Raw genomic sequence first — 13,925 nt, 5'->3', positions numbered from 1 at the left:
TGTTTACTAGGTAAGGAAGGAGAGGGAGAGGAGGAAAAGCGTAAGCAAATATTCCTGACCAGTTCATCCATAGGGCATTGCCTTGGGATTGCTTGTGTGGGTATCTGGACGCGAAGTTTTGGCATTTTGCGTTCTCTTTTGTTGCAAATAAGTCTATTTGTGGTGTTCCCCAGAGTGTGAAGTAGGTGTTCAGAATTTGTGGGTGGATTTCCCATTCGTGGACTTGCTGGTGATCTCGAGAGAGATTGTCTGCCAGCTGATTCTGGATCCCCGGAATAAACTGTGCTATTAGACCAATTTGATGGTGGATTGCCCACTTCCATATTTGTTGAGCTAACAAGCTTAACTGCGTTGAATGTGTTCCTCCTTGTTTGTTTAGATAATACATCGTTGTCATGTTGTCTGTTTTGACAAGGATGTATTTGTGGGTTATGATTGGTTGGAAAGCTTTTAGTGCTTGAAAAACTGCTAATAATTCTAGATGATTTATATGCAGTTTTGTTTGATGTATGTTCCATTGTCCTCTTATGTTGTGTTGATTGAGATGTGCTCCCCACCCTGTCATGGAAGCATCTGTTGTTATTACGTACTGTGGCACTGGGTCTTTGAAAGGCCGCCCTATGTTTAAATTTATACTGTTCCACCATAGAAGCGATAGGTAAGTTTGGCGGTCTAGCAACACCAGATCTAGAAGGTGACCCTGTGCTTGAGACCACTGTGAGGCTAGGCACTGTTGTAAGGGCCTCATGTGCAGTCTTGCGTTTGGGACAATGGCTATGCATGAGGACATCATGCCTAGGAGCTGTAGTATTGTTCTTGCTTGTATTGTTTGGTTTGGAGACATGTGTTGAATGACCCTGTTGAAATTGTGGATCCTTTGTGGAGTTGGCGTTGCTACTCCTTTTGTCGTGTCTATTATGGCTCCTAGATATTGCTGTACTTTGCTTGGCAGAATGTTTGATTTTGCAAAGTTGACGGTGAACCCTAGATTGTAGAGGGTTTGTATGACTTGATTTGTGTGGTTTGAGCATTGTGTGAGCGAACTGGTTTTGATTAGCCAGTCGTCTAGATACGGGAACACATGTATTTGCTGCCTTCTGATGTGTGCAGCGACTACTGCTAGGCATTTTGTGAATACTCTTGGAGCGGTTGTTAAACCAAAAGGCAATACTTTGAATTGGTAATGTATTCCTTTGAATACAAACCTTAGATATTTCCTGTGTGATTGATGTATTGGTATATGGAAATATGCGTCCTTGAGGTCTAGGGTTGTCATGTAGTCGTGTTTTCTGAGCAATGGTAACACTTCTTGTAGTGTGACCATGTGAAAGTGGTCTGATTTGATGAATGTGTTTACTACCCTGAGGTCTAGAATTGGTCTCAGTGTTTCGTCCTTTTTTGGTATCAAGAAGTACAGTGAATAAACTCCTGTGTTTATTTGTGTGCTTGGTACTAATTCTATTGCATTTTTTTTTGCAGTAGTGCTTGAACTTCTATCTCTAGAAGCTGTGAATGGTATTTTGATAAATTTTGTGATTTTGGTGGTATGTCTGGAGGGAATTGCATGAATTCTATGCAATATCCATGTCGGATAATTGCTAGGACCCATGTGTCTGTAGTTATTTTGTCCCATGCTTCGTAATATTGATGTATCCTCCCCCCCACTGGTGTTGTGTGGGAGGGGTGAGTGACGTGTGAGTCACTGCTTGTTGGTAGTGGTTTTGGGGCTTTGAAATCTTCCTCTATTCCTAGGAAATTGCCCCCCTCTATACTGGCCCCGAAAACCTCCCCTGTACTGTCCCTGGTAGGTGGGCGGTGCGGACTGTGAGGTGCTAGCTTGTGTGGCCTGACCCCGAAACCCTCCTCTAAAAGGTGTTTTGCGGAAGGTGTTATAAGATCCTCTGCTCTGCGGGGAGTAGAGTGCGCCCATGGCCTTGGCAGTGTCAGTGTCCTTCTTGAGCTTTTCTATGGCTGTGTCGACCTCCGGACCGAACAGAAGTTTCTCGTTTACTGGCATGTTAAGCACTGCCTGCTGAATTTCTGGCTTGAATCCAGACGTTCTGAGCCATGCGTGCCTACGGATGGTAACCGACGTATTAATGGTTCTTGCGGCCGTGTCTGCTGCATCCATGGAGGAGCGTATTTGATTGTTGGAAATGTTTTGACCCTCCTCAACAACCTGTTTTGCTCTTTTTTGCAGATCTTTTGGGAGATGTTCAATGAGATGCTGCATCTCATCCCAGTGGGCTCTGTCGTATCGCGCTAGCAGCGCTTGTGAATTTGCGATGCGCCACTGGTTTGCTGCTTGGACGGCAACCCTCTTCCCGGCTGCATCGAACTTCCTACTTTCTTTATCTGGGGGAGGTGCATCCCCAGAAGTGTGTGAGTTTGCCCGTTTTCTGGCAGCCCCTACCACCACAGAGTCTGGTGGCAGCTGAGAGGTGATGAATACGGGGTCCGTAGGAGGCGCCTTATACTTTTTGTCCACCCTAGGCGTCACTGCCCTACTTTTAACTGGCTCCTTGAAAATGTCCCTTGCATGGCGTAGCATGCCTGGGAGCATCGGCAGGCTTTGGTAGGAGCTGTGGGTTGAGGAGAGGGTGTTAAATAAAAAATCATCCTCTACTTGTTCCGAGTGTAGTTCCACATTATGGAATAGTGCTGCTCTAGCCACCACTTGTGAGTAGGCTGTGCTGTCTTCCGGTGGTGATGGCCTAGTTGGGTATGTGTCTGGGCTGTTATCAGACACTGGTGCGTCGTACAAGTCCCACGCATCCTGATCTTGGTCATCGTGGCTTATGGCGGTGTGAGCTGGCGAATGTGACGGGGTGTAAGTTGGCGAAGCCGGAGTTACAGGTGGAGGCGAGGGAGGAGGTGTTACCTTTTGTGCTGTTTGTTGCTGAGGAGTAAACTGAAGCGTTCTCTTTCGTTTGACAGGTGGAAGGGTACTGATCCTCCCAGTCCCCTGCTGAATAAAGATACGCTTTTGCGTGTGATCCACGTCAGTGGATTGCAGTTCTTGTTCAAATCTATGTTTCTTCATTTGAGAAGACATAGAATGCTCTTCAGTGTAGGAGCCAGAAACAGGGTCTGATGTCGCTTTTTTCGGCTCCGAAAACCCTGTCGATTGTTTTTTCGGCTCCGAGGTAACCTTCCTCTTTTTCTGTGCCGAAAATTCTGGGCCTCTATGGTCTTCGGCGCCACTGTCTCGGCGTCGATCCGTGTCGACACCGAACTCTCGGTGTCGATGCTTCTGTTTAGCACTCTCTCGGTCTCGAGGAGGCTGCGTGCCGGTGTCTCGACCGGAGTCGGACGATCTCGACACTGAATGGGCCTTTTTCGGTGCCGATTGTTGGTCACCGAGAATTTGGGTGGAGCCATGGCCGGTTGGCAGTGGCGTCCCCTGGGCCTTCTTTCCTTTTTTAAGGTTTGATCTCGACGTCTTACTCACAGTTCTTGTAGAGTGTAGCTCGTCGGAGTCTGAATCCTGGATGGAAAAGGATTCCTCCTGTTCCTCTTCTGTCTCGAACTGTCGACGCTCTTTTGGCGTGGACGCCATCTGCAGTCTTCTCGCTCGACGGTCGCGCAGAGTTTTTCGGGACCGGAACGCCCGACAGGCCTCACAGGATTCTTCGCTGTGCTCGGGTGACAGGCACAGATTACAGACCGAGTGTAGGTCCGTATAAGGATATTTGTTGTGGCATTCGGGGCAGAATCGAAACGGGGTCCGTTCCATCGGCGTTGTCCTCCACGCGGTCGGGCCGACTAGGCCCCGACGGGGTGCCGAAATCTACCCCGAAGGGCACCGAAGCGCTTCGATGTTCAACGCGTCGTCGTATGTGTCTATCTCTAACCGGATCGCAACGATACCGTCGAAAATCTTCCGTCTTCAGCTATCTTTCCGGTCCGAAACTCGGAGCGACAGGAACACGTCCGAACCCGATGGCGGAAAGAAAACAATCGAAGATGGAGTCGACGCCCATGCGCAATGAGCACAGAAGGTGGAGTCACTCGGCCCCGTGACTCGAAAACACTTCTTCGAAGAAAAACAACTTGTAACACTCCGACCCAACACCAGATGGCGAGCTCATGCATACCATGTGTATCTACAGCGACAGATGCCATCGAACACGAGTTTTCATTCTTTACTTTCTAATGATGCTACAATATGGTCATGAAGAGATCAGAAAAGAACACCACTTTGGGTTGATCACCAAAAACATTCAAGCTAAATAATGAACAAAAGAGGCCTGACAAATCTAACAGCAAAGACTATTCTCTTCAGAGGAACATCACCATCTTCAATATGTACATAGCCATGCTAATATGTACTTTAAGAAACTACATGCTCATGCTAGTTGAGTCTGCTAAGGAGAACAACTTGCATAAACAATTATTAGACGCTGCCATCTGCCAAAGTAACAATGCTGCTCCTTCTCCAAAAATGCCATCTCCCCAAGGTACATGATATTCTTTTGCCACCACCCACCACCACCACTTATGCCAAATTCAATCAAGCACTTTTTTCCATGCTACAGCCCCTGAGCTGAACATCCTGCTTCCTAAACCAATACCAGTACTATATTGAACAAACATTTACCTTAATCAGTTTCTCCATTTGTCGCTCCAGTTCCAAAACACTGGCTGAGGAAGGGCTCTCTCCCTGAAAAAGTGCAGCAAAGAAAAAGAAGGTGATACACTAGGCTGTGTAAGTAGGGTCCTCACACGTAACAGACTTGTTGTAAACCACTTTAGTTTGCATATAAGACTTGCACGTTTATCGAATACATAGAGAATAATATCTGTCTTCTCTTCACCCACTCAATTGCAGCTGCTGTTCCGAACTAGATCTGCCTGACGTACATCACATTTTCACATATTGTGGTTCTGCTAGAGGCTAAAGAAGTGATTCCAATCACTTTCTTGATTTCTTACCTCATCTATATTCATTGATCTCTTTGCTCGGCCATCTTCTTCTTTGCTTTGAGTGATGTCCATACCACTTCCGCCATCATCTTCCTCCTCTTCACCACCAGCCCTGGAGCGTCGCCTACGCCGCTGCAACTCCATGCAAGTAATCTCAGACTCAGGACGACCCATCTTCTTGGCCAGGGCAATCTTTAGTCTGCAGAAAGGAAAGGAAATGTTGCAAAAGAGAAATAAATACCGTAATGTTTGCCCTGGGACTCTTGGTGCCAGTATTGCTTTCTTCACATCTGTTTGGGAATGGTATGCGGTCATAGGCATGACTGAAAATGTCAAAGGTTACTACAGGAAATGAAACTCAGAAGGCCCAGAAGCAGTGTGATACAAAACCCAAAGGTCAGTGGGAAAAGACTACTTACCATTAACACCGGCTCTCTAAACTGATAAAGGATTAATAGTCTGGCACGTGCTTAGGTTCATGGAATGATTCAGAAAGAGACTAGCTTGGTTCCAGTGGCACAGTGAAGCCGGAACCCATGTCTAGGCATACCTAACTAGGGCGAAACCAGTCCTACGGCTACATCTACAGTGCTCCTCTGCATTTTGTCTAGGTTTGTGCTACAGAAATGCGGTTTACATACATACATATACGCATCACTGTCTGCAAGCCGTGTTATGTCAGGTCGGTTCCAGTAGAGGGATTTTGGGTTAAACATATCTATTTTAGCACAGGATGTGGCAAAATAAAGACAATTTTACCTTGCAAAAATCATGGGGAAAAAAGAAGAGACAAAGAGAAACCTTTGACCAGAGGGAAAAAGTGTCTGTGGAAAGCAAAATTGTGTAAAAACATTGAGGTGTTCCGAGCACATGGCTGGCTATTTCAAATAAAACTTGAGGGAAACCGTTGCTGGTTGGCTGACAGCTCTGATCACAAAAATAAAGTTACACTTACTGTAGAAAGAATGTGTAAAAGTGTAGATACATTTTTTTTTTAATTGCTGCTACTTTGACACACTCTTCCTGGTTTCACACTTGAAATTAATAGTTAAAGGTACAAGGAAATGTTTACATAAAAATAAACATATAGCAATTTTGCCCTTACTTTGGCAAATCTGTAAAAAGGTGCTGTAAACGAAAACACATGAATAATATGAAATTAAGCAACCAAGTTCCCTGTAAGAAACAGTCTAAAATCCCTACCTATGAACAGCATGTCTCACTCACACATGCAAAAGTACAAAAACCAGACTAGCAGGGCACACATCACAAAGGCCAACTTTGACCTCTTACACTGGTTCTGTTCATTTTGCAGCCTGTAATATATTACATTTTCCATCCTGTATCCGATTCAAACAACAATTTCACCGACAGTGAACCAAATGAAGTAAAGCAAGCTCCCTAATACATTCAACGACACTCTTAAGCTTGAAGTTGTGCAGCGCCACACAGTGCAAAATTCGAACTGCTATGACTTCCTCCCTCTCTGTGACAGCTGCCTCGCTGCACTCCGATGTCAGGCAGCTATATGTGGAAGAATGGAACAAACCTGCGCAATCTGCCTTCGATGATCCACTTGTTCCTGCGCTGCTTCGACATGTTCTCAAGGGTCTTATCAATTTCACTGCAGAAAAACATGCACATAGTTAAAAGAAAGAAGATGACTGTAAGAGTAATTCTGCATTCGCCCCAAGAAAACAGAATTTGTCACCAGGCCAATGTCTCCAAGAGCAGCTAAAGATGAGATACAAGAAGATTAAGCCGTTAAGTGAAAGTTAGCAGGAGAAATTTCTCAATTATAGAATAACACTACGCTTCACCTACAAAAAATAAGCAGTGCAAAGCATTCCTCACATCAACTAGGTGTGGCACAGGCAGCAGGGAAAAAGATTCATTAATGCATGCATAACTCCATTATAACTCTCCCTTACCCCCAACTCCCACCCCAGGCGGCAGTAGAGGTTTCCAAATAGTGATTGGTACCCAAGTTAATATAATGCATTAATACTTTCTACATGCGGCACCGCACTAAAACAATATGGAATTTACCACAATGAAGATTGCATTAAATGTTTTTACAGCATGTATCCTCGATGTATACTGACTACACAAACTTCACCTACATACACTATGTGAGGCAGTGGCTGTGAAAGCTTCCCTCACACACCAAGAACAGCACAGACAACAGAAAAAATAACTAACATGTAGTGAAGTTCAGTGCAATCCCATACAACACCAGTAAAACAGGAAGTGATCAGACAGCTACCACAAGGTATTAGAAACAAAAATACATGATGTATGTCATGTCCTTGAGTACAACCACCCCATCGTTCCTGGCATACTCAGTATATAGAGGTAACATTTACCTGCCTCCATCATGAATGCTTAATAAATCCATAAACAACACATCTCTAATCGAAACAAGGGATTCTGGGACACAAAGAAAGGAGTGAAATAAGCACAAAGCAATGTAAATGTAGAGGCAGTGTTTTCTATTAATCATTTTCAATGGAGACGAACAGTAGGAAAAAAAACATGGACGTTGCCATGTCTGGCAGACTTTGCTAACCACCAGCTTAGTGGAAAGTATGACTTGTTGGTGCAAACAATACTGGAACAAACATCACTGGCCTAGATTTAGGAGAAAGAGAGAAAGGTTTGAAAAATCATGTCTCAAAAAACAGACAAATGGCCTCAATATTGGTCTTTAATGCAGCTTCTGGTTGACTTTGTAGAAAGTAACCACCTCATCTGCTGGAGTGTTTAGGTATTTAACGCAAGACTTTTTATACAGCACATGCTTATAAATTAACCTGGTCTTGAGGCAGAGCTAGTCAGTTGTGGGTTTTCTAATAAGACCTGCTGGAATGAATTTGTGAGTAGTCGTTTTTTAAGAACTCAAGTACACATCCAACAGCTTTACCTAGCGAGTAATAGATGGGGCAAATGGAATCCTTTTCCTTGGTATTTCACCCTAACATTTCGGTACAGAAGCCTTCCATGCCAGTATTTTAGCTGCAAATTAATTTTGTCTTGAAGCACAACTAGTCAAGTTGTGGGTCTTCTAATAAGACCTGCTGGAATGGATTTGTGAGTAGTCAATTTTTAAGAACTTGAGTACATGTCCAACAGCTTTACCTAGTAAGCAGTAGATGTGGTAACTGGAATACTTTTCCTTGGTTCCATCCTAATATTTCAGTACAGAAACCTTCCATGTAAATATTCTATTTAATATAAACAACTTTTTCCCAAAGAGTGACCAGTCAAGGATGAGATGCCAATGAACATGCTATGACTCACTAATTAAATGTGGAATTAAATAAGAGTCGATTTTGTGGCACAAAAGTGGGCTTTATGAGGTGTGGATAGTGCTACCCGTCCTCCAACCCCTTTTAGAGTTTTTATTTGTTGGGTTCTCTCTACAGTGTAATGCAGAGGGGGTGGTGATCTTCAGAGGCTCCATGAGTCAGTCCGGTCTAGAAGTGTAACCTGTTTGGATTCTCACCATACCCCACACTCCAAAGCTTGTTCCTGGTTCTCGTGTGCTGGTGGGCAAGGTGCAGAGTAGGTAGTTAGTAGCCCTTGGTGCAATGTGTTACTCAATGGCTTGTGACAAGGGGTATAGTGAATCATGGGTTGCTTGTGGGGAAAATGTGGATAAAGGCTGAGTTTCAATCCAGTAGGAGAAAAACAAGGTAAGCACAGCAAACACGCGGAGGAATCATAGCTACCTGCCTAAGGGAGATTAGTCAAACTTGTAGGAAAGAAACATGGCAAGCAACATCATATGCTTATGGTAACTATCATTTAGTTATGAGTAATCAGCCACCCCCTCTCTAAAGGATGTGCTGCAGTGAGCAAGCAGGGGATTTTTACCCTATGTGTAACAATTTTCAACTGTGTTGGCTGATACATCAGCCTGGGTGTTCGTAGACCTGCAGCTCTGAGATGTACCACTGTTCTGTCAAGGTGTTTGGAGAATGTTTAAGTGGAGTGTGTGGTGTACGTTGGTGATTGCTTTACTTAGATTGTTTAGGTCTAGAGTGAAACAGCTTTTTGGTGACGTATTTATTCAAAACAGTACTATCTTGGTATCTACCTCACCCCTGCCCCATGAACTCTAGTATCCGTCTAATTGTTTAAGGTCCCCATTCCCGCAGCATGGAGAATCCTAGGATTCCATTTTCTAAGTTGGCTTTGCTGTTCTTTCATCTTTTTGGGTTGGCAAAGCAATAAGCTTTTAGATTCAACGTAAGGTTTGGATGTTTCTCTTCTTTTCCGTGTGTTCACAGTTCTAGACTCTGCAGTAGGGATTGAAGTGACTGCTTCACGTCTTTTGGTAGGGAATAAGAGTACTCTCTGTCCCCTCTCTATTAAGGTCTGACTCTTTTTCTAAGTCTAATCCTGTAACCAATACTTTTCGAAATCTGCAGTATAAACATGAAAAGCTGAAGAAAAACAAACTGGGACCCATCTACAGATCTGCAAGTTAACAGACTACACCTTAAAGCAGGCATCTTTCCATTAGGCATCCAAACTAGCAATGCCCATTAATGTTCGCAAATTACCTTAAGTTTAGAACAAATTTTAACCATTTGGCTATAACCTGCTCTAGACACTGGATGCACTGGAGCTTGATGCTACCCTAGAATACAGTAAGAAACAACTAGAAGAGATTTCTGATCCTTCCAGAAATTAAGGAAGAAAATCTCAAACTTGAACACATTTGAATACAACAAAAACACTAAAACCCAGAAAGATAAGAGTTTTTGCAAGGAACGTGTATACCTTATCTTTTGGATACGTCTTGTACTTCATCTCCCCCAAGAATTCACACAGCAGAACCTCTGCACCAAAAAACTGTGACCTTCTTGGAGTCCTTTAGGGACTCTTTAGAGAAATCGTACCCTCTTGAAGGCACAAGTACCCACCAACCCTTTTTCAGACAGTGGGAGGAGGCCCCGAACAAGGCGCATGCCCACGGACATGCCCAATTCTATTCGCACCAGGGCAAACTCCAAATACACAAGAAATTCTACAAATGGGAGACCAAGCAATAAATAAACAACCACTATCAAATACATATATATTTAACTCCTCTATTGAAATCCAGACCATACCATTTTTTTACTTTACAAACCATACTCTAACTACCTGTTGAGTAAGGGCCTTTCATTTGTTCCCACTGAACGCAGGGTTAGATTACGCTATTGGGGAATCGGGCAGTCTGCTGCTGCTTTATTTATTTTTATTTATTTTTTTTAACTGCTAATCCCCCTTATAGTAAAACAAACGTTGCCTGCAACAATCTCAAATCCATGCAGTGTTTGATACCTTGCAAAACACTTTATACAGCGTGCCTTTACAAATTAAAAACTGCTGCAATTTACAAACATGGTCCACTTTTTTTTTTAGCTTTCTAATTCACTAATGGGGACCACTTGTTTTTAGTACCTTGACCTATTTTCTGTCCCAGTCCAACCCAGACTGAACGTACTGAATTCTACAGGTTACAGAATTACCGTGACAATACACAGACACTTCTATACATTTTAAATAGTTACAGCAGAACCTTCTGAGGTTTGCCCAGTGTCTACTTTTACACCACCTTCTCACTCCATGCCTTCTGAAAAGTTAGACTTCGAGAGCCTGTGCCTAAAACTAGATCTCTAAAGGATTCTAAAAAACATGTGTTCCTTACAATTGCACCAAGGCAGAACAATTGTTCTTTAATGATGTTAAAAACCATAAGAACTTAACTATCAAACTAACTGATAAGGGGGATGGTATTATCTGAATGGACCCTACCAAATAAATACAGGGAGGACATTCAGTAACAACTGATTGCCACCACAACCTATACACCCCATAATCGTAGGCCAACCAAAGAAATTCAGAAATGTGTTTTTGAAATGACCAAATAGGCATGTGGCTATCTCAGTGAGAAGGAACTTTCTTTCCTGAATCAGAAACACTCAAGTTAGCTCATTCACACCATCCCAGAAATTCACAAAGATCTATAATCATGGTATCCAGGTTGGGTGCCATTTCAGAAGCTCTCTGTAAAAATTCAGATTCCTTCTTCAAACCTTTTGTTAAAGAGACCAGTTACTTCATTTAGTAAACAACTGACTTTATCAAACAGAATGAGGACACAGATTTTGATTTTAATTCAGAAATCTTAGTAACATTCCACATTAAAGCCCTCTACACCTAGCTCTCTCATTGTCAACTCAAATTGACGAGGCCTCAGAAGGCATTTTCTCCCCCCTCTCCTTTTACAGCAAAGCCAAATCGGCTCCCTGTACAAAGGAGACCCTGAAATTGTTGAGGGGTAAAAAAAAAAAAAAGTGTCAACACCATCATCAAGGGTTAAAGGTGAATAACAATCCAGGAGAATGATCACAATGAACTCAAAGGATACTGTTGTACTTTCCTAATGTAATTTTTGAGCCAACATCCCTTGGATATTTTTGACAAAAAGCATGCACTGTATATCTGCTGAAAGAAAATACAGATACCACCACTATTATAAATTAAAAAATTGGTCTCGACTTATAAGTTATGTCTTAAATGTTATCATCCTATATTTCTTCACCACACATTGGTGATGGAACTCATTGCAGTGTTTTCATTAATGTTAAGGTATCTGCAAGGTATATAACTTTCACTGTTACTTTGACTATGTTGTGTTATAATGACTGTGTCCAAATCAACTGTTGCAATGTTTACCGAATTAAACTTTTTGATGATCAACTAATAATTGTTTTTGATCATTTTAATGGCACAGCGATTCATATGTTTAACAGGTGAGGTCCTGAGGTAGACTGCCACTGGTGTAATGCATTTAGTAAATTCCTAGGACAGATTTGTGAACAAATAGGAATAATCTGAAATAACAGCGACAACAGGTCACTTTGAAACACAGGTATTTTTCGATGTTTCAGAAGGGTTTGGAATGTGGAAATAAACTCTCTTCATGACCAAACGTCATGGGTTCTCCTTTCGCCACGAGCTCAAGGACTTGTTGCAGCTAAAACATGTCATGCAACTGCTCCTGAAGTATTCTTTCAACTATTGTTCCCCTCCACCAGCATGACTTATTTGTGACAAGGAAAACCATGAACAAATGCTGAGATTTGGAGAAAAGCTCTAGGGCTTGGTTGCTAATCACAGAGGGAATTTTAACTTGCACCAATCAGAATTCTGATGTGTTGTTCTGTGCAGTGGAGTGTGCATTCAAACCTCACAAGGTAAAGGACCTATTGATCTGTGATTCTAGCTCTCCATCCCTTGAAGATGAAATCTCTCCCCACTAAGCCCCTCCTGACCTGGTCCCAGAAGTGTGGATATTGGGGGTTTGTTGGTGGTCAGTGTATATGGTAAGTCACTGTTGCCTGCCAGCATCTGTTATCTTGACTGATTCCCACCTCGTCATTGTGGGAGTTATCTTGCATAGGTCAACACAGATTGGGCTGACATGATTGTTGATGATAGGGATGATGGTAAGGCTGCTGTACCCGATACAGATAGAAGAAATACTACTAATATTACCTACCCCCACTTCCAAATACAAGTGTTGGGCTAATCTTTAGAACCTCTGGAACTGTGGACACATTTCTAGCAAAACTCCAAGCAATTTGGTTGTATTTGGGACTGTTTTTATGCTGTGGAGAACATCATCCATGTCTAATGAATAGCCATTCACAATGAAATGGCATGTCCAGAATCTTGCAGAAGCCAATTGCCTGAATCCTGTCAATGTAACATCCATAGCAGAGTTAAATATTGATTAGGGAGCTTTCCCTCACTCCCCTCCTCCCTACCTCTCAAGATCTCTTAAATCTTTGTTCGCTTATCCTTTGGAATGAGGTGTGCTTGGGTAGCAGTACTGATGGTATGCTGTTCTCTGAAATCACAATATCTTGAAGCTCTAGAAGATTGCATTATCAACAGTGCTGAGGATTTAATAGTCAATAGGGCTGACTTCAACTGTGGATTTCTCATTGTCAGTACAGGGCAGGATGATGGTGACAAGAGCTGGTCTGCACTTACCTGTCAACTGTGACACTGGCAAAGCAACTGAATTCAAAGTCATAGGCATCAATGGCTGCTTAGCAGGATCCTCTTAGTTAAAAATAATACTTCAGGAGATATGCTTTAGACTTTGGTGGTTCTCTTTGAAAATTGAAGGTATTTCATCAGATGAACACAATTTATTTCAGCATCTTTACTCTTAATACTCTCTTTCCCACTTTTAAGGAATCTGCTCTAGAAGCAGGCAATTATTATCAACAGTGGCCTCTGTGGAAGAGAGCTTGATGGTTGTAGGGTTGATAGGCCGCAAGTATGCTGGATGAGTTACAATATTAAGTCAAAGTAGGGATTGTGGGGTGCTATATCTGTGGGCCAAGAATTTTTCCTAGCATTGCCTTGAGCACTGTTACTGTAGTCTCCCTTGTTAACATTAGGGAGGTCGATGAATTTATTAACTTATTGCCTCTTTATTGAGACGCCCCATATACCTGCTCCTAGAAATATTAAATCACTGATTCACAGTGAGTTTGATTTCTTTATGTTGCTATTCAACCCTAGGACTGATAGCACTTCCATCAAGTCAGTCACGTACTGAACTCCCTGGTGACCTTCTGCACCCTTATCAGCCAGTCATCTAGGTATGGGTAAACCATATAGCCTCTCCTTCTCCGAAATGTGTTTTTTAGAGACATGCATTTTGTAAAGCCACGAGGTGCTGATTTTAGATCGAAAGCTCAATATCTAAAAACCATTGGTCACTTAACTTCTGCCAGTTTTTCAGAAACTATTACATTCTACTTCCCACTGGCAGCTGGCCTAGGGGAGCAGATGCTCCTGGGAAAGTCTGGCTCTTCCTCCTTTTGAATACAATTTAGAGGATTAATTCAATCTTTGATGGGCCCTGCTTGTTACACATGTCACACTGTTGTTGGTTTGACTGCTGCCCATAAGACATGTATTGT

At 42.7% G+C, this 13,925-nt stretch overlaps 1 protein-coding gene across 5 annotated transcripts in view; it reads right to left on the bottom strand.

Moving 5' to 3' along the window:
- BAZ2A (bromodomain adjacent to zinc finger domain 2A) overlaps window positions 1-13,925 on the bottom strand; it is an 867,588-nt gene that overhangs the window by 379,520 nt on the left and 474,143 nt on the right. For all 5 annotated transcript variants that reach the window (XM_069230685.1, XM_069230689.1, XM_069230688.1 and 2 more), the window contains 3 exons: window positions 6,476-6,550; window positions 4,936-5,125; window positions 4,601-4,663 (listed from right to left, as the gene is read on the bottom strand). In XM_069230685.1, coding sequence (XP_069086786.1) covers window positions 4,601-4,663; window positions 4,936-5,125; window positions 6,476-6,550 — 328 coding nt within the window. The remainder of the gene's footprint in view (window positions 1-4,600; window positions 4,664-4,935; window positions 5,126-6,475; window positions 6,551-13,925) is intronic.

Source organism: Pleurodeles waltl, chromosome 4_2 (assembly GCF_031143425.1).
Source record: "Pleurodeles waltl isolate 20211129_DDA chromosome 4_2, aPleWal1.hap1.20221129, whole genome shotgun sequence".
Lineage (NCBI taxonomy): Eukaryota > Metazoa > Chordata > Amphibia > Caudata > Salamandridae > Pleurodeles > Pleurodeles waltl.
Note: the sequence above shows the minus strand (reverse complement) of the source record. Positions and strands in the feature narration are given on the sequence as shown.